Source organism: Colletotrichum lupini, chromosome 8 (assembly GCF_023278565.1).
Source record: "Colletotrichum lupini chromosome 8, complete sequence".
Classification (NCBI taxonomy): Eukaryota; Fungi; Ascomycota; class Sordariomycetes; order Glomerellales; family Glomerellaceae; genus Colletotrichum; species Colletotrichum lupini.
Genome location: NC_064681.1, coordinates 1,049,819 through 1,073,460, shown reverse-complemented (window position 1 = coordinate 1,073,460; position 23,642 = coordinate 1,049,819). Strand labels below are relative to the sequence as shown.

The following is a 23,642-nucleotide window of genomic DNA, read 5'->3' as shown; positions in this document are numbered from 1 at the left end:
TGATGATTTTCAGTTACATTTTGGGAGAGCCGTGTTTGAGTGATTGATCGTTGTGTGCAATGTGAAGTTTGGTGTTATTTCACCGAGGCAGTTGGGACATAGAGAACAACCCGGGGCAATGACAAGTACGAACACATCCAACGCAAGCATGTGCCTCACAGAACGCCCGTCATTCAGACAAGTTTTTTTTTCCACCACAATCAGTGGGACAGTTTCTGTAGACGAGAATACGCTTTAAATCATTTCTATTTCTTCGCTCTATTTATCTGGTAAAAAGGACAAAAGAATCTACGACTTATCCGGGAATCCAAAGTCGATGCCAAACGGCGGGTACACGTAGCGCTTCAGCTCCTTCTTGGCCGTCAAATCGTCAGAGTACGCCCGCAGCTCCTTCAGATCCTCATCATCGAGCTTAACAATCTCCAAGTTGGACTTGATCCGGCTCTCCGTCACCGACTTTGCAATCACGGTGCTGCCGCGCGCGACGTGGTAGCTCAACAGGACGGTACCGGCGCTGACGCCGCGCTTCTCGGCAATCTTGACGACGGGCGCCGCGGTCAGCAGGGGACCACCCGTGGAGCCGAGCGGGCTGTAGGCCATGATGTGAATGCCCTTCTCCTTGCAGTAGTCGACGATCTCCTGCTGGGGCAGGCTCGGGTGGTTCTCGATCTGGTTGACGGCGGGCACGACCTTGGCCTGCGGGAGGAGCTCTTCGAGGTATTTGACGCTGTAGTTGCAGACGCCGATGGAGCGGACCTTGCCCGTGTCGAGGAGCTTCTCGACAGACTTCCAGGTGTCGACGTGGGAGTGGCTGTGGATGATGTCGCGGGAGCCGTCGGGCTTGGTGGGGAACCTGTCGTGGTTGCCGTTGGGGTTCATTGCGACGGGCCAGTGCTGTTTGTTGTCAGTCTCTTCTCTCTTCTTGATATGTTAGTCAGGAATGTGAGTGAGGGAAACCTACGACGAGGAAGAGGTCGACGTAGTCGAGACCCAGGCTCTTCAAGCTCTTCTCCAGGCCCTCCTTGACCTTGTCGTCGCCAATGGTGTAGGTGGCCCACAGCTTGGTGACGACAAAGATGTCCTCGCGCTTGACGCCGTTGGCGAAAGCCTCCTTGAGGCCGGCACCGACCTCATCTTCGTTGGCGTAGCAGTAGGCGCCGTCAATGGCCTTGTAGCCGACTGAGAGGGAGTAGGAGACGGCCTTTGTGACCTCGCCGGGGGCGGATTGCCAGGTACCTTTTGTGTTGGACGATGACGTTAGTTGTGGGTTCTTCTCATGGTGTTTCCGTCTAGAAGAATGGGTCTTTTGAGTGACTAGGTTTGCATACCAAGAGCCACAGCGGGGATCTCGTATCCTGAGTTCAACTTGAAAGTCTGGGAAGCCATCTTGACTGTTGCTGAGTGGATGTAATGTCTACTGAGGAGGGGTTGGCGATGTTGATGTTGCGACAACTTCTGGATGAGAATGCGGGGGCGGGGTAACTTGATGTGGGAGAGCGTTCTGGAGAATAGAACAAGCATACAACTCTTGACTCGGGATAAGAAAGGGACGGAGGAGGTGGGTATGTGATCTCGGTATATATATCGACGAAGAGAGCAACAAGAGCCAAGAGGAGAGACTATCAGGGTGATGTGTCGCGATCAGAAAAGGCCGGGTAAATGCTAGACGATGTGTCTCCTCCTCCACCTCCCTCTTCACCTCTGGCCAGAAAAGGTACATAATTACATGGCCAACTACCTGAGGAAGTACAGACGGATCTCGATTTGCCCATCACCTGTGACGCTCCTCCTTTGGTCCTCAGCTCCCTGAAAGTGAAGTAAAGCTCGCCGGCGGGGAAGGGCAAGAGCTGCCTGGGCTGTCCCTCTTTCGTGTGGATTTCCCCAGTTTGTCAAGTCACTGCCAGAAACCCCGTAAACTGTACGGGGTAGGTAATACCTGGTGTTACAACAGTACCGACTACCACAGATCCTACGGGATCCCTTCTCCCATTGGTGGGCCTTGTGTTACCATTTATGGATTAATTCTCTGGGTCGTCGGAGCAGCTCTCGGGTTTTGTTGGGCCGAGTCATGAAAAGTGCCAAGTTTGGTTTGCTTGGAGCGTGTTAGTGACAATAGCGTGGGGAGCCTCTTTTTTTTTTTTCCCCTTTCTCATAGCGGCCGGTTTCCGGCGGGGGGCTGGGACGGTTCAAAGTGCGGGCAAAGTTCCCGGAACCAAGCCCGAGGTCCGGGCGCTTGGCCGCATTACTCTGACCCCGTCCCTCTCCCCCCATTACCTCACCTCACTCAGAGTCTGAGGTACTTTAAGCCGGGGGTTCCTGACGTTAGTCGGCATGCTGCCTATCCTGCCGATTCGTAGGTATCCTGTACCTTCTGCTTGCTCTGCTCCTCCACCCCCACGTTCATCCACACGCTGGTGCAGTGGTGCTGGCGTCCGATTCTATAGCCTGAGGCGAGCCAAGGTACATACTTCGTGGGCCCGCCAATGCTTCGCCGAAGTTAACCTCTTTTGTGATTGATAGATCTAGATTTATGCAAGGAAGAAAGCTCTATAGCTGCGCTGCGTCCGCGTCCGCGTCCGCGTCCATCCCCGTCCCAGCGTCAATGTCATGATACAACTTAAGGGTGCTGATATTACACAACTCAACGCCATCCATCTCCTGCTGAATGAGCACTTTGAGTTCCGCCCCAATCCTCCGAACCGCCGTTCGTTGCCCTCGTTATCGTCGCACACTGCTAACCGGCAATGAGGACCCAAAGTCTGGGAGGTGAGTTAGTGACAAAACCCCCAATCTTGAGGCGAAGCTGATGTGGAACGTACAGGAAGAAAATCATGAGTACACCAAACATTTTCTATCCATTTCTGTCAGTAAACGTGAACAGGATTCGTCGCATCGGAATGTCCATCTCCGACGATGAGGAGGGGCACGACATACAGCAATGAGCCATCTGTTGCTGGAAACACGACCCCAATACTTGAGAAGTTCTGCGGACAAAAGAATTAGATACCCATGCGGACGCCTGTGTGACTGTAGCACGGAGCCTGCGGGAACTCACCTCTTTGTGCTCCTTGCACGTTGTCGACAACGTCTTCCGTGTTTGCATCGATGCGCTGGATCATCTCGCTCTGCTCCGAAACCATCGTCGCCAGCTGACCAAAGATCTGTGTATCCTCCTGTCAGCCCATGCTGTCCTAGTATCGTGCCAAACCACCAAAACTTACAGATCCAAGCTCCGCGATAGTGGATTCGATGCTTTCAATAGCAGCACCTCTCTCCTGGATATATGTGTTTTGCGGTTGCGCCTCTTCCATCATGAGAAGCTGCTGATCTCCTGGCGGATTCAGCGACAGCAGATCTGCGCCTGGGGACGGCGTCCCCCGTTGGGGTGTTCCGTACAGCGGCGATGCTGATTGTTGGAGAGGTGGTTGCGTGTGCTGGGAAACGCTCGAAATGAACTGTAGAGACATAGACTCATATCAGCATAGGTCCATCTCTACGGAAATCAGGACTGGAGCGCACGTTATCAGTCCTGGACCTTGAGGCCTGGATGTTCTTGGTTCTCTCCTCCAGGACATCCTTGAAGTTGGCCGACACGTCCGTCAGCTTGCCTTGCAGCATAAAGACGACATTCTTGTTGTGTTCTCCCTCTTGGTCAGCCTTTGGATGTTGCTGCTTTGTTAGGACCTGAAGGCCTCCAATCTGCTGGTTCAGGGCGCTCAAATCTTGCTTGATGATGTATGTGAGCTCGTTGATCTCGACTGGTCGGTCGTCAAACAGGGTTCTGCGCCGCGCCACTGTGGAAAGAGTTCTTGTCAGCGCCATGCCGTGATTATTGCAGAACATCCCTTGGGACCCAAAGGCATACATGTTGCCAGCTTCTCCAACTTTGCCATTGTGCCCGAAATTCCTCTCCCGATTTGCGCCGCCTGGCGCGCAAAATCGGAGCGCCGGGGTCGCGAGTCGCCATCGCTTGCGGCTTTCTGGGAGTCGGTGAGGAGTGATCGTCGTTGAGCGCCGACCTTGCTGGAAGCCTGTCGACGTTGCGCCTGAGCGAGGACCGATTTGAACTCGGCGGTTCGGTCCTGTATCGATGCGACCGCCATCGTGGAATAGTGTCTGAGACGGGGCCGACTTCGGAATCTGGACTACGAGTTTCTTGGGCGTGGCGGCCGGCGCGTTCGAGATCGTTGAGGGGTTCTTTGAGTGCGGAAGAGTTGTCGTCGAGCTGGGTTTGGCGATAGAGGTGGATAGTCAGGGATGGGAAATGAGCTGTGTCAAATTGACGGACGGGCACTTTTGGGAGCGTGGCAGTGACTGCGGCTGGCAAAGAAAGGCTAAAGTATTGTTGTACAATGCGCGCGAGCGTTGGGTATAGTTGGGAAGATGGATCGATTACAGCGCCGGGTTCTGAAGTTGGCGATAGGGCGAAGAAGTATCGAGGAATCAATCTGAAAAAAAAGTCGAGCTGGAGAGTTGTTAGTTGAGGCAAACGAGCGTCGTGGCCGAGTTCCAGGTCCGGGGCGTCCAGGTCCAAGTCGAGATTCATTGGCGAAGCGCTGCAGTCACTGGACTGGTTCTGCGGGAGCGACGGGGCCAGGGTGTCCGATACCTAGGTACATTTCCCACGGAGAGTAACTTCAACCTGTCCTCCGCCCATCCCTTCAGGAGCGCATTCCATCCCCGGGCCTGGACTGTGGCCATTGTGCAACCGCCAGCGCTGGGAGCTTTGGGGCTTGGGAGTGTGGCTCGTGGTCCGATGTAGAGTTGTGCATGCACCGCCACACCCAAGAGTAGCACACCTCATTACCTGCATATCACCTCTTACTTTCACACAGGTGCGCTGTGAGGCGAGTAAGGTACTTCGAGGTACGTGTACCTGCTTGGAGGAATCCTCGGGTCTGCCCGCGCTGGAGACTCCAGCCGACATCAGCCAACCTGTACTTCGAATCTTACTTCGGATGCCTCGAGGTACATGATGGAGATAGATGCGAACGCAGCAAAGAAGAAACATGTCTTGTGAATGTCACTCGGGAAGTGCTCATCTGAATGCATGACGTGAAGAGCGCAAACATGGGGTATTTCTATCTCGATGTGCCTTTGACTTGTACCTCAAGTGAGGTTATTCCACGTTTAAACCGCAAGCTATGGGTTGTCACTTACAGGAAGAAGGCGCACCTTAATTACCAGGTAACTTGCTGCACTGCGCCGTTGGGAGACGCCAATGGGGCCCGGCTGACTGTGTTCCACAGCATTTCTGATGCATGGTACGGAGCATGGTACCTATTCAAGTTTTCAAGTCAATCAGCTTCAGACCGAGCGCAACTGTAATTGTTACACTCGCATCACTCACCTTAGACTCAATCAAGGCTGCAATGACGAATCTTTGCCTTGTGGTGTACGAGTCTCTTGCATACACAACCTACTCTCTCACAAGGTGTACGAGTCCATTCAAGACGCAGGAGACCGTCACCCACGCACTCAAGCGGACAGCACTTTGAGAAACAATAACTTCCAAGGCTCAAGCCACACCAGCCTGACTAGGCGGCCGTTTACGAAATATCCCTGTTCTTCGTGATCCAGTCGGTGGCATCCTCGAGCTTCCATTGGAAAACACCCCCAGTTCGTTCCCCTCTTTTTCAGCACGTCCAACGGGTCTGTCCTTCAAGGGTGGCATTGGTGGTCAAAGTAGTTTCCCGCCTTTGCGTTGCTGATGATTGACATTCCAATGCGACAGCGCTGGGATAGCCCGGCATGAACTGTGCAGCTCTGCTGATGAGATGTTCCCGCACCGAGAAGGCAGAAACAAAAAAGCACCACAGTCTACCTTAGTGAGTCCATAGGCAAGAAGAGGGCGAGGCACCATACCTAGGCAGTGGTGGCAGTACGAAGTATCGCGTGGGCTGGGGCTGGGTCGCGCTGCTACCTCATCATCATAAGGTACGACAAAAGATACATTAGCCCAAGCCTTCCCCGCCACTACAGCACATGTACCTCATGTCTTTGCGTAGCCCGCCCCAAGCCACGTCCCCCCCGACTTCCCAACTTCCCAAGCCCCCAAATTATCATCCCGTCTTTCTTTAGGTTCCCCGTCGCCCATCACCCATCTCCAGCGAGATTCGGGCCTTGTCAGACTGCCGACCTTCATCATTATCAGCCCAGCTCCTGTCTCTGTGCCCCGACAGAACGTGACGATTCCTTGGCCTCTTAGGACGCGTCTGTCTTCCTTCCAATTCTCGTTGTCGTTTCAACTTGGGAGCTCATCTTCGTGCTCCTCATCCCATCCGAAAGTTCGCACTGGGCCGGAGCCAGCGTCGCAACGTCTCTGGCCACCCGCCTGATCCCATCGGGAACCAACCGCAACCCGCAACCCGCGCGCTTCGCGATACCCAGTTCCGAGTCACCGGCGAAGCTTGGAACGTCCTCAATCGTAGTCAGAGAAACCGAGCAATGAAGCAGTAGACGGTTCCGATACCATCACATAAACGAACGACGCTATGGACGGCTCGTCGTATAATTACGGCTTCAGAGCCCCTCATACCAACTCGCCTTTGTGAGTGATTCGAATTCTTCCAGCCTTGAGCTTTGCTTCTCCTAGATTGTTTCCGCAAAAATATACCACAACTCGGCCTTGTTCCTCTGTAGAATGGTACTGACCACACAATCCTACCTGTAGAAGCCCCGATACCCCGACGAGTGCCTCCTATAAGACCAATGTAAAGAGAACCAAGACCAAGAAATGGGTCGAGGCCAAGACCCAAAACTACGACGGCGATGACTGGGGAAACGATTTTGAAGACGAAGCCGATGATCCCGTTCCCGTGCCGCCGCTGAAGCCCACGGGCTACCGTCAAGCCGGCCAGTCAACCAATACAGCTCTCCCGTCGCACCAGCCGCCAGCTCCGTCAGCTCCCCAGCCGGCCGAGCCTGTGCCTTCAATGCGACCGGCGCAGCCGACGGTGAATGAAGCCAGACCGACGTCCAGCCATCGTCCCACTGCCGGGCTTCCGCCTCTGCAAATTCAGAACTCAGCAAAGCCTACGCCTCCCGTCGTGCAGCAACCTGTGGTGAACGAGGTGAAGCCGCCTGCACCTGTGGCAGAGCCAGCCTCAGTAGGTGCTGCTCCCGAAAGGGCTCCTCAGGAACCGCTCGTGTCACCACCTCCACCCGCCAGCGCTGGACTGCCTTCACGGATGAGCCCAGCACCAGTCCCAGCGCCCGTTCCAGCACCGTTCGCTGGTCGCCCAGAATATCCCAGGGGCACTCCATCTCCTCCTGTGGGAAGCAGACGAACTTCACCGGCACCGGCCCAGACCCAAGCCACCCGCTTCCCTCCTCGTAAGAGCAGCATGGGGCAGCAGGACCGTGATCGCCAGGCTTCCGGTTCTCGGTCGAGCTCCACGCAGCGTCCGTGGATAGACCAACGATCAGCGTCTCCTTCCAATGTCAAATCGCCGGGCACACCGTCCAACACCACAGCAGCGCACTTTATCCGACCCTCGGATATCTATCGCCAGATGGACGACAATAAAGAAAAAGAGGGTGGATTGACGGAGGCGGGAAGGCCAAGCATAGACAGTGCTACTGGCCCTAGGAGCGAATCGTCGGTGTCGGCTGCCAACCCGACAGTTCCGGTAGTCGACGCTGGTGAGCAGCAGCCAATGCGCCGCAGTTTGGACAAAGGCGACGGGCTGGGTGTTGTCGATAATGCCACACGACAACCTATTCTGGCACCGGTGGCGGAGAGAAAAAGCGAGTATGGCTTCGATGGGCTTCTAGCACAACCTCAGGCCCAAGGAGTAGACCGAGGCCGACTGAGCCCTCCAGGAGGCATGCCGGAGAGCAACTTGGGTGTACCAGAGCCGCAGTTGCAGCGCCCGACTGCAGAAGAGTCTGACCAAAACCGCCGCTACTCCACGAGCCCTCGACTGCCCGACCTGGCACGCATGTCCCTTTTCGGAGACGACTTCTTCTCGAACCCAGACAAGTATGCTCACGAGGCGCCTCCGATGCCGAGTTTGCCATCCCAGATCCAGACGCAGCCTTCCGAACCCGCTTCTACGGCAGAGAAGGCGCCAGCTGTGCATAAATCTCCCACTGCTGCGACGCCTGGTGATGTGACGTCTCCACTTCCCACTATCAGCACGACTCCGCAGCCAACCAACTCATCGTTGCCTGCATCTCAACCAGTCAGCAGGGAAAGGTCGCGTTCACCATCCCAAACGCCACCAGCCTTGGAGGAATCCAGCAGATCTCGTCTGCCTTCGCAAACTACTCGACCGTCTATTCCTGGAGGTTGGGTCACCGAAACACGCTCCATTGCCGATTCTCAGTCTACTTCCGCCGTTGCGACACCCGCTGCTACTGCCGATCGGAAGCCCATTCTCGGCGTGGATCCTGGCGAAGTTTCCCCCATCACCGACAACGAAGACGACAAGTTTGGCGCCAGCGGGGTAGCTACGACGAAGGATACAGTATCCATTCCTGTTTCCATCCCCGAAGCTTCGGAGCGGGCCGCTCAGATGGAGGGTCGTGTTGACCAGGATGACGACCCGGAGACTTCGGCTCCTCTGAACCCTCGCGAATCAGGCAGCTCGTCATTGGATTTTGCGGCGCCAGAGAGGCTGCAGCGCGAGTCCACCATGAGCACCATTGCCGACCCATCCCCTGTCAAGGAGAGCGATAAGTTGAGAGAAGAGATTATGCGCAGCCTCAGTCCCGTCCGCCCTACAAGTCACGAACTGAACAACTTCAATAACCATCAGTCGCTGAGTCCGGCCGTCGACAACAGCGGTACTCGTGAGAGCGCCTATCTCGACAGCGTCTACGACGACTATTGGACTGCAGGCGACGACAAGCCCGATGTGCCCAGCTTGCCTTCACAGCAGCCAGAGCAAAAGAGGGCGCTTACCCCCAACAAAGACATCTCTGACGTCCCTCCTTTGAGCCCTCGCAAAGATGCCATGGACAAACCTCCCGCACTTGGTCGACGGTTCTCATGGGAAGCAGGAGGAGAGCAGGTTACGCCAAAGGCCTCTGATGCTCAGAAGGATCCTCTCGCCGAGCCTCACCCCCAACCTGGTGACGCGGGCGAAGACAGCGTGCCCCCTAAACAAGGCGATGATGAGCTGCAGGCTACACAATCAGAGGTGGCCAGCGACTCGGGACGTACGCCGCTCGCTACTGGGTTGGACGATGGGCATATTAGCGTGCCGCAAGACGCGGGCGCGATGTCTCATCAAGTGTCGCAGGTTAGTTCGGCGCCGAGAGATCGCATGGACTCCGAAGTGATCGAACCGCCGTCACCCGTGTCAGTCACGGCTGATAAAAACACTACGTCGGCTGCACCCACCCGCCGACTGTCGCTCGCGGAAGAAAAGTCAATGGCTCGGGTCTCATCAAACCCCGTCTCACCCAGCCCACCGCCCGGCGATCACCCTGCCCTGGCTCAGGTTCAACCCGAGCCTGAGCCCGAGCCAGAGCCAGAGTCGTCCGAGGCTGGCCAGGCACCTGCATCTCCAGCGGCTCCTCAACGCCAGTCGACGCAGCCTGTCAAGATTACAACGTTCAAAGAGATCATGGACCTTTCCAATGCGAAAGACAGGATTCAAAAGTACAATGAGACGCGCTCCCAATTCGCGTCGATGGATTCGGGTCTGAACAACTGGCTGGAAAACTTGAAAGCTCAGCATCCTGAGCACGCCAACGCAACTGCATCATTTGGAGTTGGCGCACCTGGCCCTGGTCAATCGCAGTCATCGCCAACAACTTCTCAGCCGGCTTCTCAACAGCCTTACTATCAGCAGTACCTCAACGCAAGCAACCCAAACCTCGCGGCGGGAGCTTCGGGTCGGCCTCCTGCGGGAAGTGCGCCCACTGGTTCGTCTCATTCGCCTTCAAGTGATTTTAAGCATTCGAGCGGTCAAGTTGGGGCGAAGGGCAAGGGACTATTGCTTGCGGCTGGCAAGGCGGGTAAAGGTCTATTGAGCAAGGGAAAGAACAAACTCCGTGGCACTGGGGACAAGGTATTTCTTTAAACATTCCTCTCAACTGGGATCATCACATCACACAGGGCATGCATTCTTTCTAGCTTGGTTGTCGGGAGGGATCGACAGTCTGATCTGTCCCGAGCAACCCCGTTTCCCCATCGGTCTTTTTCTCTCTTTACTTTTCTTCCTCACTTCTCCCCTTGGTAATCACTTATGAGTTATGTGTCTCCCTTTCTGGCCAGAATGACGGGACTGTATGATTAAGGAATGCTACGAAACTTTTTTCTATTACTGCACCATCATGTAACCCCTGTGGTGATCTCGGACACTCTAAAGTCCAACATGGCATCTTATATGGTGAATCATCTCTAATTGTGTCTTCTCCGACAGAGCGACTCATCTCCCCCGCCGGCTCAACCCAAGACTAGAGCCGAGCGACGTACTTCATGGGGCATAAGCCTCGGATCGCGTTCGTCACCTCGTGCCGACAGCTACGGTCATGCCCACTCACGGTCGCACTCGGGATCCGTGTCAGGCCCAACTCCACAGACCATCCCGGAACATCCGGCATCTCCGACTCCACCGCCTCAACTACCCCAGACCTCACGTACATCCCCATTTGATACCTTGACTCAGGGCAGTGATGATCAAGCTTCGGCTTGGGCCCCACCGCGGCCCCATACGCCGCCCCAGCAGTCTGCCGGACCTCCCGGAGACAGTGATTCGGAGCCGGTATCCCCCGTCTCGGACACGCACTCCATATCGACGACGCCCCGGTTCCAAGCCAAGGACACGCCCGGTGACGACTATTCCGTGGGAGGTGACCTCCAGGTTCCTAGACCCATCAGCAAGACTCAGCCATCATGGGACCCCTTCACGGGCACGCCCTTAGTGGAAGAGGAGGGATTCGAGATGGGACAGTCCACGGATCCAAGCCCTCCTGCGTCTCATGCAGGTCAAGGCCAAGCTCCTCCCCCCTCTTCTCAAGCCACACAAACTGTCGCCGCTGTAAGACCACGTGCAAACACAGCCGATGAACCGTATGACGACTGGGTCGTTGTGTCGCCGCAGTCGCCTCCTTCTGGCCAAATCCACGTGGTACCTCCTCAGTCACCGCCACAGGCGCCGCGGTCATTCGAGCCTACCGAGTCAAGCAGAGAAGTTGATGAGGACGACCACGATTTGACTCATGGTTCTAGTTCAACGGGTCTTTTTATTGTGCGGCCAACTCAGCAGTTGCAGCCGGTTCAGCAGCAGTCGGTCCAGAAGCAGCCGATACAGCAGCCGCAACAGACCATAAATCATCTTCCATCACAGCAGACTTCTCCCCAGCGCCAGTCATCCTTTGTTGGCCTACCGCCCATCAGGCGAAGTTCTACATTCGGTATCAACCTGACCAAGCGGGCGAAGAAACGCTTTCCCTTGGACGAAGACGATGATAACAACTTCGTTTCCTCTCCGGTCAACACGACAACAGACCACTATGGCAACGATGGCGGCTCTTCATCCCGCTTCCAGCAAGGGGAATCCAGCTGGTCTGCACAGTCTGCGCAACCCATGCGCGTCGACACTGGGCCACCACGCTTCCGTAAAGACAGCAACATGTCACATAATGTTCTTTCGGCGACGTCAACGCAGGCGGCTACGCTGGCGACCGAGAGTAGTGGGATGACAGGGCAGGACCTCAGAATTGATGATGAAAAGAGACCTCTTGGGCCGGGGGTAGCAATGAAGGGCGCCGGCCGTGTACCAGAACCCATTGACACAAGAGCAGCGATGCAACAGAATGAGGGTCGAACGAGCGGTCCGCCCTATGGTCCAGGCATGCCTCCTCATCAAGGGATTATGTCTCCAACTTTCGGAGGCAACCCGATCCATCACCTCCCTCCACAAGGCCCATGGAAGCTTGAGGAGTCGCATTTGTCTGAGCCACTGGCAACCAGCAGAAACCGGCAGTCGGGAGGATCGCTATCGCCTCACCAGCAAACCTCCTTCGGGATCGATAAAGAGACTGGTGTGCCTTCAACGGCGGCGCAACGACCCGAGACGCAGTTACCCCCAAGACAAAAGTTCTCTGAAGTGCCTCCTTCATCAGCGCAGCGTTATCCAGGCCTATTCACCCCGCAAGCAGGATATCAAAACCCCAGCTCTCCCACAGGGCCACGAGGCTCAGAAGACCTTGGTCAGCATTTCTACAACCGTGATTCTACCTCGTTGTACAGGACACAAACTGGCGACTCCGAAGTCAGCGGCTTCGATCCCTCCATAGATGAAGAGCGTGGGCGCAAGCGAAGCTCTGGCTTTTTCAAAGAAATCGGAGGTCGCATCTCGCGTCACACCTCGCGGGAACGCCCAGCGTCCAAGGCCGAGAGCGGAGCACCAAGCTACATGGCTGGTCCAGACGTGCGAGGCGATGCCGTGTCCGAGGCTAGCGTTGCCACAGGAGAGCTGCAAGACCGCCAGAGAAGACGTTCAAGCTTCTTCCTCAACTTACGGGGTTCGAAACCTTCGGATGTGGGAGGGCCCCAGGGCCGTGATGGCGGTGAAGGGATTTCGCCATCACCAAAGGCGAGCCCGAACCCGGGCGGCCCGTCCCAGGTCCAGCAACCACCACCGGGAGGGCCCGCGGAGAGAAAACGGTCATTCTTCGGTCCGGGTGCCGATCAATCCGCCAATTTCCCAATGCCCAACCTGTCTCGTTCGTCAACGTCCACTGCTGGATATGAAGTTGCAGGCGGAGCAATGGGCCCTCCTAAGAAGCGGTTCTCCGGCTTTACGAGCAAGGTGTTCCCTCGTAGTTCAAGTCAGCAGGATTTACAGGTGCCACAGAAACCTAGTACATCACATTCCACTACGACTTCGACCATGTTTGGTCGCCCGCCAAGCACGCAGGGAAGTCAACCTGGCAAACCTATCCCCTTGGCCGCGCAGGGGAGAGAGAGGAGTAATACCACTGGCACAAACCAACTTTTTGCACAGGAAACCCTGGTGAATAAGCCGTTGGGCAATGTCGAAGATGACGAACGAGGTAGAAGAAGTTCAGCAGGCGGGTTTTTCTCTGGGCTTTTTGGTAAACGCGCCGCCAACAAGCCGACCGAGACCCAGCATGGATTACCTCAAAGACAGGACCAGAACGCAAGTGTTCCTGCGCAGTTCAGAGTGCAGCAGCATACTGGTCAACAGCTACCGCCGTCAAACCTTGGACCAAGGCGCGAGGATGAAGGCCAGCCGCCTATACGGAGCCCGCCTCAGGGGTTCGGCCAGCAGCAACAGGAGGAGTCGCCTCGCTTCCAAGGCTTTTCCATGCACCCGGGAGCTGGCGCACGAATTCAACCTCAGCCTCAGTCCCAGCCTCAGGGACCTGAACTTCATCAGAGAAAGTCCAACGGGTCTGTCTTGCCCTCTCCTCAACCGTCGCAGCAATTCGCTGCTGTGACAGATCAACAGAGAAGCCTCGCATTGGAAGAAGCGCGAACACGCCCGGTGTCAGACTTGCAGAGCGAACGTCGTGAAGCCCCTATCGCGCCTGGTCATGAAGCGAATGATGAACATGTCTCACGGAGAAAGTCCAGTCAGATGTTGAATATGGAGTCACATCCCTCACAATCGTTTAATGCTCCGGCGCCCCCATCACAGAGAGAACAACCATCGCCGGGACGCCGCCGTCTCACTGAGCAGAGACAGCCTTCTCTTTCATTTCTGCAGGCCGAGGAGCAGCTCTCGCGCCCTGAGCTGTCAGACGACCAGACCGAAACCCACTGGGTTCCTCCCGGATTCTCGGCCGAGCCAACGCCGGAGCCATCGATCAGACACAGCTACGGACGCGAGAACTCGCCGGGGCCCCAGACACCGCCTCTGGGCCAGGGGCAAGGCACCAATCACCAACAGACTCTCGGCGTCCAGAAGCCTGGTCACGCCAGGCGAATCTCGGAGCAATCTGCGTCGCTGTTGTCTCCCTCCTCCAACTTCAGGGCACAATCTCCCAATGGAGTCGTCGGCCAGTCTGATACCTCGCAACAGTCCTCGAAATCGAACTCGCCCAAACCGGCGGCCATTACTCAGATGCCGGCTCCGAGGGCACCTTTGGCATCTGAAAGTCGAGCGCCTCGACAGGACCCGTCTCAGGGGCAGTCGCAGCCTGATCGACCAGCCAACATGCAGGAGCCCTATGGGACGGGTCCGCAAATGACTGGATTGGCTTCTCCAGGACGTCCTCAGCAGCAGCAGCAGCAGCCTCAGCTCTTGCAGCATTCTCTTCAACATCAACATCAACATCAAAACCAACACCAACAACAACAGCACCCACATCCACCTCAGCATCAGCACCAGGGCTTTGATGCTGAAAACAGACCTCCAGCTCAATTTTCTCAAGCGTTTCCCCCACCGAATCAGCGTTCTTCGCTCCCTTTTCCGCAAAGCCAAGACATGCAGTCTAGCGGTCAAGACTCGAGTGTAGATGGTCAACAGAACCCAGTATCAAAGTGGTTCAAGAACAGGACCTCAACACAGCCACAACCTCGGCCTCACTCAGGCCCCCAGAAAGAATCGACAACGAAGTCCATTTTCAGTGCGTTCAAGCGATCATCCAAGCAGCCAGAACCTCGACCTCAACAGCAGATGCCACATCCAAGCCAGGTTCAAGACATGCAGCCGCAACCGCAGCTGCAGCAGTCTCACAAGAGCCAAGGTCAGCAAAGGATGCCGCCAGCTGTTCCGTTATCACAGAGAAATCACCTACCACAACAAGGACCTCATCACATGTACCAAGAACAGCGCCCATCCATGGGTTCCTTTGAGCAAGGACCTCTCCCTCAACACAACATGGCTGGCAGAAGCCCCGAAGCGATGCGGCAAAACAACGGAAGATTCTCAAGCCAACAGGACGTACCTTTCGAACCTGTTATGACTCGGGCAATTCCGAACGGTCCTGGGCCAGGTGGAAGCGTACGCGCCAACCCCCAACCTTACGTTGAACCTCAGTACGACCAAGTCCCTATCCCTCGAGGATATGATGCCGTTCACGGTGAAGGAGGCGTAGCGCCATCTCCCTACGCCCTCTCACGCACCTCGCCACCGGTTCAGTATCCTGCGTACCATTCACCGCAGGTGCCACAATGGGGCCAGCCTCCTGTTACTCAAAGGCATCCGTCTGAAATGTCAATGTACAGCCACCCCAGCCCTCCCATACAGCAAGGACAGCAGCTGCTTCACAGTCATCCACAAGGAGGCGCATGGCCCGAGGGTGACCGGCGCGTGAGCATGGCCTCCCACCAGTCCAACATTTCGCACGCCAGCCATAGCACGCAGGCGGCCCATGTCGGTCCGCAAGGTGATGTGCCAGTTCCCAATCAGCAACATCAGCCACAACAAGACCCGAGAGGAATACGGTTGGTGAACCAAGACGACAGCCGTATCGCGGGTCCGGACTCGCAATTTGGTCAGCAAACCATGCCGCCAAGTCAACAGCCTCAACAGCAACGATACTCCCTAGTCGATACGCCAGCTCCAGTCGCAGCATCTCCCCATATGCATCAAAGTAATAGCAGAGAGGCTCAGAGGAATCAACAGACCAACTCTGCTGAAGGGCAAACGCATGCCAGTAATGTGGTCCGAAGCCCGCATGACAAGCCTCCATCTCCCCATCCTCAGGAGCACGCTCAGCAGACGCAAGGGCTTGCAATCGATGCTGGTAATATCATGGGAAACAACTTCCGTAGTGTTTCCGACGACAAGCAACGGCTGGCGGAGAACATCATATCGTCTGAACCGTCAGTGCCCGCGCCAGCATCAGCACCCACGGCACCTCGCCTCAGCGTCAACGTGCAGCAAGCAAACCAAGAACCCAAAGACAACAATGATCTCTACGAATCCACACCGCTTCTGCCCTCTAATCCTTCTCAGCCGCCGGCAGCAGCACAGCCCATAGTCGCTGCAAACACGGGCCACAGCATGGTCAGCGACAGCTCTGCCGACGAAGCGCCCCGAAATGCCAGTCACGCCAACGGCAGCGCTAGCGCAGGCGCCGCCGCGGCCTCGACGACCCTGGCGAGGGGCAAGAGCACGAGAGCCGAGCTGGAGGATACGGAAGACGAACGTCAGAGGACCATGCGGCGCGAGGCCCAGGAGGAGAAGATTCTGGTCGACCCGTACGAGGAGCTGTCGTCGGGAGGGGTCAAGTACAGAAAGGAAGAGGAGCCGGCGGATGTGCCCCAGATGAGCGCGACGAGTTACCCCGGCCAGGAGTGGAATCCCTACGGAGCTGGCGGGTACGAGGATTGGGATTGAGTCTGAGTCTGAGTCTGAGTCTTCTAAGTATCCCGGCGAACGAACCGTTCTTCTGCTCTACTATACGTGGGACACGGTACAACTAATTACTTCATTTTCAGAGCGACGGTGCAGGGCGTTGGAAGGACTTTTCTCATTTTGTTTTGGATTCACGCTCTACAATACCCAGTGCGAACAATTGCGACAAACAACGTACTACGTATAATTCTCTGTAATATTGTAAAGAACAATATAACCTTTTCCAACACTGTATACATTTGCTACCTGTTACACGCAAACCAAACCCATCAACGTTGTCCACATGACACGCTACAATATCTCCCGCCATATATCCTCCATAAGTCATCCTCTCCCTCAGTTCTTAATCGCCACATCGTAATCCGGCGGCAAGGACCGCCTATTCCCCGCCTGCTCACCGCTCCAGTACGGCGGCGCCTCGGTGACGCCAGAGGTATATCTAGGAGGCAATGTCGCATTCGAAGACGACCTCCTCACGGACTCCCTCCACCGCGAAAACGGACCAGACATGAATGAAACCCTCTTCGAGTCACCCTCTGGAGCCGGAGTAGGGACGGGGGCGGAGGGAGCGGGCGTGCTCTTTTCAACGTCCTTAACGTTCATCTTAATGCCTCCCTTTTCCGGGTCTCTAGTAGCTGGGATGTTTCGAGGAGCGGCGGGAGGATCTCGAAAGGGGTCCTGGGGGACGTTGTCTTGTGGGATGGCGCGCCATCTGCCAAAGGGGGGACCACCACCGCCGCCGTCGCCATAGCCGCCTCCTGATGCCCAGGGCGGACGGAAGGGTGGGCCTCCGGGGCCGGGGCCGAAGTGGCGGGGGCCACCGCAGCCGCGGGGACCGCCTGCGAGGGCGCGTTGTTCAAGCCAGGCTTGGCGGGCTGCGCGGCGTCTTCGGCAACACATTTTTGTTTTTTTTTTTCAGGAAAAGTCTAGAAGGTGTGGCTGTTGGTGAGCGATTGTGATTTGTGGTAGTAGGGGACGTGGTGTCTGCTGTTGTTGTTTGATTCGAAGACTGTGGTCCTAGGGAAGCTGCAGTCAGAGAACGAAGCCGGAAGTCAAGCTTGATATAGACTTGTCAATGTTAACCTGTTTCCAAGGAGGGGTTAGAGATCGGCGTCGGGGTCCGGGGGGCAACACAGGATGATGTGAGCAATGACGATGGGATGCGAAGACATGGGCAACTGAACATAGGCCCCAGCGAATACGACAGCATAGAACAGCAGGGCAGTGTCGAATCGAAATCGGGGGTCCGACATACACCCAAAACTTCAGATGAAGGCGCCGCGGCTCGATGCGAGAAGTATACCACGGTAGGGCATGTGTGTGGCTGGCGAAAGGCTCCTATGGGATGTTTCTGCGACACGCGTTATCGGATAGACTTTCACCCCGCGCCCCTCCATTCGTCTGATATTCGCGAGATGACGACGGGCTCTCGCACTCGACGTCTCTCTTATCTGATATGAATCAAGCCGTCTTTTTTGCACACATTCTTCCACAATATCTCTAATCCTGATTGATAGCAAGGGGCGTACGTGGTAGAGGGTCAGAGTGTAAGTGGCGGCGAGCATACTAAGGTAGGTAGGTACCTAGCCGTTCTAGGTTCACCCGGCTCGCACTCGCATCCGCCTAGTAGTCGAATTCAGAGTTCCGATGGGGTATGGCTGCCCGGTACTAGGTGCCGTCGAGGCGTAGAAGTCAAGGAATGTTCCTCCGTAATTGGTGACTGTGGCGTGGCTAGGCGGCACTGGGATGCCCTCCGTTTCAACGGGTGATACTCAATTGTTCATGATTGAACTCCCCAAACTAATATGTGAAGCCCATTCCTCTAATTATTTCAGTGATCTAGAGAGATGTCTGAAGCTGCACATCCTGAACCTTTTCAGAGCTATCCCGTGCATGTTTGTTTCTTTACGCGCAGCCCAACGTGTCTTGGCCTATAGGAAGGAGACAACCAAAAAAGTAGTAGTATTAGTAGCCATTCTCAGAAAACGATCTCACCAGTCGACAATACCACGCTAGAAAGGTGAAAGCTACATGTACCCCATCTGATAACCATCTCACCAGCTCGAATGCCACTCGCCATCATTCCCCAACTCCGTAACAATCCATCCCATCTTTTGCATCAATTCCGCAGAGCATGAGCCTCAAAACCAAACAAAGCTCTTCGCCACAAGTAGCCTTGCTATCTACCTTGCCACCTTTGAGCACAAATTACCCTTCTCGTGGCGCGGATGAGTTGGGATGAATAAGTGGCGGTGCCACTTACCTTTGTCTCTTTATCTCCTACGATGAATGACAGGCCAAAGATATTCAGAAAGCTCTACATCAACCACCTTGGTCCAATAAGCTTGAAATCTTGAAGAAAGGTAACCAGCGGGAGTTGCGAGTTGTTTTTGTGCATAAAAGGGAATAGCTTATGCCATATTTAAGACGACTCTATGTTAAGACTTGATAGTATTCTCTAGGTCTACCTGCCAACTCAATCTCTATGCTCGGAGCCAGCCACTTTCTTGCTTTTATAAGTGTGTATCCATGTACTGCAGCTCATCCAGAGGCCATACAAATATGTGCACGTTCCAAGATGTGAGCAACGGCCGGAACGGCCGGCCTGTCCTCCACACATTAGTGCCATTACAAAGATAAGGGGTTTCTTCTTCTTCAAATGAGCATTTCCGCTAACGCCCAGTGATTGTTTCTCATGAAAGTTCGTAAAGGTCAAAAATATTGACCGTCTATGCAGTGCAATTCCACAACAAGGAAACCAATGTCGACACAGTTTCGGAATGGAGGCGCTTATGGTGTCAAGGTCTTATGCAGTATGGTTGTGAAACCAGCTCTGATGTTCGTTATGGTAGCTTAGGACTTTTGGGGCTTTTCTTCAACCGGAGAAGCATTCTCCTTCCTGGCTTCATGCTCGTCTTTTTCGTGGATGGGGGAGATGGCGGTATCAGTGTGTTTCGTGCTGGTCTCAGGCTCGGCCATGCTCCCGGGTGTCATTACACTCTCCTCTGGAAGTTCCTCGGTGGGAGTCATGAGACGGCGCAACTCGTTGTTTGTCATCGACACCGATCTTGCAGGCGCCGGCGAGTTGTTGGCGGAGCGTCCGAGGTCAGGTTGTGATCCAGAGTGCGACACTTTGCGCTGATGACCGAAGCTGCTGCGGTGTGCGAGCGATGATCCCGGCCGATCCGCATTATTGTTGGCATCCCATTCAGCAAAATCAGCTGAACTCCATGAAGTGCGGTGTGGTCTGGCGCGGCGCGGCAAACTACCAACAGAGTAGCGCGAGCTGACACTATCTGTCCGGGTTCGTCGGGTGGTGGTAGTACCTGGCGCAAATTGTACTACTGAAGCATTGGCCGGCCGAATGATATCTCCAACCTGGTCTTCTTCGTCATCGTCCTCAATCTTGCGAGTCCGGCGAACATTGTTGACCGAGAAATATGGCTGCGGTGGCTCCCGAGGCTCTTCAATCTTCGGATCTGGTTTCGGTGGTGGCGGCAGGTCAGTGGCTCTAGCCTGGATATGCTCGTAGTACTTGATGCGAATTCCATCCAGCACTTCGGGGAACTGTTCGCGATTTCGGTAAAGCGACATCCATGATGATATGGCACCTAGGACAATAAGAATCAAGACGGCAACAACAAGGAATCCTTGGACGACAATGATGATAATGCCGAAAACCGTAGAGAGGATGCGACCAATGGCGAATGCGGGTAAGAAGGCAATAGAAAATCCTGCAGTGACAATCTTTGTGATGCCCAGCATCCAGATTGCCAAGGAAGTGTTTCTTTGGCCCTCGAAGGGGTTGAGCTTGACAAAGACAACGAAAGCGATGATCTCGAAGACGAATAATCCATAAACTTGGGCAAGGGGGCTTCGTGCTCCGCCACCAATGAAGCAGGCCCGAATGAATTGGTAGCTTAGCCAGCAGGCGAAGAACCACCATCTGGTCCGGCGGTAACGAGCCGATAGCCAACCAAAACGTTTGATGTAAACCTCGTCTTGGTGGACCGTTGTCCGGTTTGGGTCGTCGTCAATAAATCGGATCTTGAAGAACGGGAGGGATCCGTAACGTTTGGCGGTGGTTTCCTTTTCGCCAATTTCGCTGGCACGCGTTGTTGCAACCGCTGGTATTGAACCAAAGAGCTTGCCCTGTTCGAACATGATCGTATCGGGGCCCATTTCATACTTGCCGAGGCGGAGACGGAAGAAACATGCGTAGGCTACAAGGCCGCCAACGCCAATGAGCAAGATGATGAAGATGATCGCGGCGATAGCTGTCGGGCCGGCCGGCGCGCGAATATTGAATTGGAATAGCGCCAGGGTCATCAAGGAGGAGAACGAAATGAGCAGCGTGCGCAGGACACCAACTGCCAGATATCCGCCCAGGTGGTTGCGGAAGTACAAGAAGCGATCCTGTTTGATCAGCTTTGTCCGAGCAAGCAAGTCGAGCATGAACTTGAACGCAGCGATGGAGACGGCAACCAGTCCAATGGCCACCAACCACCAGATAAGACCAAGTGTGAAAGCATCGGCGGCCGGAATGCCCAGGGCAGAAAGGTCTCCGGCGAACCCAATCCACTTGCCCGGTGTAGGCATGCCCGGAGCGACGGGGTCTCCCGCCCAGTAGTATTCGTATGGATTGCTTGTGTTGTAAACCCTAGTCGCTCGCTGTACGAGATTCGGAACGGGCGCTCCATCGCTGGACATCGAGAAAGTGTCGAGCGAGCGGCCATAAATTTGCTGGACGAGGCCACCCCCGGTGTTGATAACGGTCGATCCTGCACCACCTACTTGGCTGGCATTACCAGTCACGCCGGCGAAACCGTCGATCGAGTTGATTACCTTTTCGCTGTATATCATGCCGGCGGCCCATCCAAAATTGCTCCACCAGGCGGGGAGGACGCTAGGCCAGTCGACGGACAAGGCACCCGAGAAGAAAACGGTCTGATAAGTCTCGAAGATGACCAGGACTGACAGAGAATGGGCGTAGTGTGTCCTAATATGAGGCATGCTAACACCATACATGGCGGTTGCTGCAGAAGCCAGGATCGCGGCGAGCGTGAACACGCCCAGTATCGATGAAATCGCGGCCGGGTGGGAGAAGCTATTGCCGTTCCGCATGACGGCTTGGAAACAACCTATCTGCGTCTGACTCGAGTTTGCAAAGATCTGGATGCGCGCAGAACCTTCGAAATCGGGAATATCGAGGGCGATGGAAGGAATGCCGTCGATCTGAGCAGGCGTGAGTCTGAACTCTGCAAATGCAGTGATGGGCTTGCTGGCGTTCAGAGGGCACAGACTGCGGGAAGTTAGCAGACCGTCTTGAGAGGCGTCAGGGCTAGAACGCACCTAGCGATGTTGGCCATGCAGGGGTTAAAGTTCATCTCGAATCTTGTCTCGCCATCTGCCTCAAGTCAGCATACCCCATCTCTGCGTATAGGTTCGTCCCAAGTTTTGAATGTAGCTTACAAGCTTCGACGTTGATATGCACTGCAATATGTGATTAGTACATGGATAAAAGTTCAGATTGGTTCAACCTACTCATTAATGATTCGTTTCTGATATTGGTCGTACCGTCCAAGTGGAACTGGACGGTCATGTTGTCGGCATAGTAGGCGGCATCGAATTTTGTAATGTTGAACAAACTTTGTCCTCCCAGACAGTCGCCAAAATCGCCAGTGAACAGGCCAGGATTGCGATTGACCGCGAGCTGCTTGCTGTTGCCATCTTTATCTGAGCCGGTGATGTAGACAGTTTCCGTGGCTGCCAAGATCGTAGCAAAGAAACTGAACAGAACGATCAGGGTCGCGGCGAGCGAAGTCGAGCCTCCGAATCGGGCCATCGTGGGCGGTTGGCGCAAAGGAGCGACCGGGCGATTCGGAAACTCCTGGGCTGGTATGCCCGAAGGATGCTGATGGGTGTGCACACAAAGACGGCGAATGCGGTTTATGTCGTAGTGGGAGCGGTGATGTCTGGAGGAAATCGAACCAAGTGCTGAGAAGCAATGGCAAAAGACATGTAGGTATTCAGTTGTGTCGCATGCCTTGGCTGGGTCGAAGTTTGGAGGTGGCTCGGAGGACACGGAAGATCGTAAGTGGGCTTCCCGAAGCAGCAGAAAGTGCCTTGATGAATGGTGGAGAGCTCAGGGTCCTGTCCGAGACGAGATGGAGGTGTTTGGGGTGCTTCGACTAGGATGTCGAGCGACTAGTACGTTTCTGCGTGAGGTCGAAGCAATATCCTGCTGGGGCAACGGCACAAAGGGTACGAAGTAATGGAGCCGAGCTGTCGTGAAGATTGCTAGAGAAATTGTTGTTGTTGGATTATCGACTGTGTTTTGACGGCGCGCGTAGAAAAACCTCAGGAGAAGAGCGGCAAGGTAGGGGCGAGAAGGGTCCGTAGTGGCGGGAGGCAAGTGCAAGATAATGGCCGTCTTGCAGGGGTGTTGTCTTTGATGTTCAAGATTGTCCCCAAATCGGCGCAGAACCGACGGCAAGGATGAGCGGACCGGCAGGGCGCTGGTGTGATTCTGGATTTGGGGTGTGATTCAGCCAAACAGGGAAGCCAGACTCCAGTAAGCCGCAGACTGCAATTGTATCCGCAGTGGTGAATCGGGCGCGACAGCGGACACTTGCAGACGGCGGTTGCTCGAACCGGATCGGTTAAGAACAAGGCGAAGGCGGGATCAGGTCAGGGTCCAGAACCGGATACGAATATAGTCTGGGGTAGAAGCTGACGAGTGAGCTGGGAGAGGCAGGAGGAGTATTCTGTAGGAGTAGAAGGGAGGAGAGGGCCTGGAGAAGAGAGGCACAGGCAGGCCGCAGACATGGGTGAACGAATGGACGAGAGTGGATGGTGAGAAAGAGTGAGAAAGGGATATCTCGTATTCATATGATGATTCTACAGCGGTACCGTGTGTGTGCCTGGGCGGGCGGTAACAGAGGTACCTATCTACCTTACCCACCTCAGCACACACTTAGCATTTAGTGTAGGAATACCTGGGCAAGATGTCTGGTTTGGAATGCCATTTCATGGGCCCTGGCCTGGAACCGGCAAACCGTCAACGGACAAGGGCAGATGGAGCACGAATGGGTGGTGGATTGTTTTCCTTTGCAGCTCGACCTGCCCGAAACTGGTCGAAACCGGGATACGGGGACAGGGGTAATGGCGCCGGGATTATGGATGGCATCAGCACGCACGGCGCTGCTTAGCGGTACGAAGACCTGCTCTGGGAGTCTGGTCACTCTGGCCACTGGTATTGGGCATTGCGAGCGATTGAAACCTGTGAAGCATCCCAGGCCATTCATCTTGATCCAAGGCAACATGAGTGAAAAACGTGTGCGAGTAAAACGA

The 23,642-nt window shown here is 55.2% G+C and overlaps 5 protein-coding genes across 5 annotated transcripts; 1 reads left to right on the top strand and 4 right to left on the bottom strand.

Moving 5' to 3' along the window:
• Positions 1–288: 288 nt before the first annotated feature.
• Positions 289–1,521, bottom strand: CLUP02_14820 (aldo/keto reductase; the record flags this gene model as incomplete). Its single annotated transcript, XM_049293746.1, has 3 exons — positions 289–894; positions 962–1,236; positions 1,329–1,521. 3 exons carry the CDS (start codon positions 1,519–1,521, stop codon positions 289–291), a joined length of 1,074 nt encoding a protein of 357 aa, XP_049150892.1.
• A 1,213-nt stretch (positions 1,522–2,734) lies between these two features.
• Positions 2,735–4,103, bottom strand: CLUP02_14819 (SNARE domain-containing protein; the record flags this gene model as incomplete). Its single annotated transcript, XM_049293745.1, has 7 exons — positions 2,735–2,759; positions 2,820–2,851; positions 2,935–2,984; positions 3,056–3,161; positions 3,222–3,455; positions 3,520–3,794; positions 3,866–4,103. The coding sequence occupies 7 exons, from the start codon at positions 4,101–4,103 to the stop codon at positions 2,735–2,737; spliced, it is 960 nt and encodes a 319-aa protein (XP_049150891.1).
• Positions 4,104–6,494: 2,391 nt separating this feature from the next.
• Positions 6,495–16,271, top strand: CLUP02_14818 (uncharacterized protein; the record flags this gene model as incomplete). Its single annotated transcript, XM_049293744.1, has 3 exons — positions 6,495–6,550; positions 6,677–10,022; positions 10,377–16,271. The coding sequence occupies 3 exons, from the start codon at positions 6,495–6,497 to the stop codon at positions 16,269–16,271; spliced, it is 9,297 nt and encodes a 3,098-aa protein (XP_049150890.1).
• A 354-nt stretch (positions 16,272–16,625) lies between these two features.
• On the bottom strand, positions 16,626–17,189 carry CLUP02_14817 (uncharacterized protein; the record flags this gene model as incomplete). The annotated part of the gene is made up of 1 exon (XM_049293743.1): positions 16,626–17,189. One exon carries the CDS (start codon positions 17,187–17,189, stop codon positions 16,626–16,628), a length of 564 nt encoding a protein of 187 aa, XP_049150889.1.
• A 438-nt stretch (positions 17,190–17,627) lies between these two features.
• Positions 17,628–23,614, bottom strand: CLUP02_14816 (transient receptor potential ion channel; the record flags this gene model as incomplete). Its single annotated transcript, XM_049293742.1, has 15 exons — positions 17,628–17,740; positions 17,773–17,795; positions 17,892–18,060; positions 18,285–18,400; positions 18,485–18,569; positions 18,825–19,018; positions 19,150–21,591; positions 21,642–21,696; positions 21,762–21,782; positions 21,834–22,203; positions 22,281–22,496; positions 22,558–22,722; positions 22,781–22,875; positions 22,960–23,083; positions 23,288–23,614. The coding sequence occupies 15 exons, from the start codon at positions 23,612–23,614 to the stop codon at positions 17,628–17,630; spliced, it is 4,515 nt and encodes a 1,504-aa protein (XP_049150888.1).
• Between the last annotated feature and the right edge of the window lie 28 nt (positions 23,615–23,642).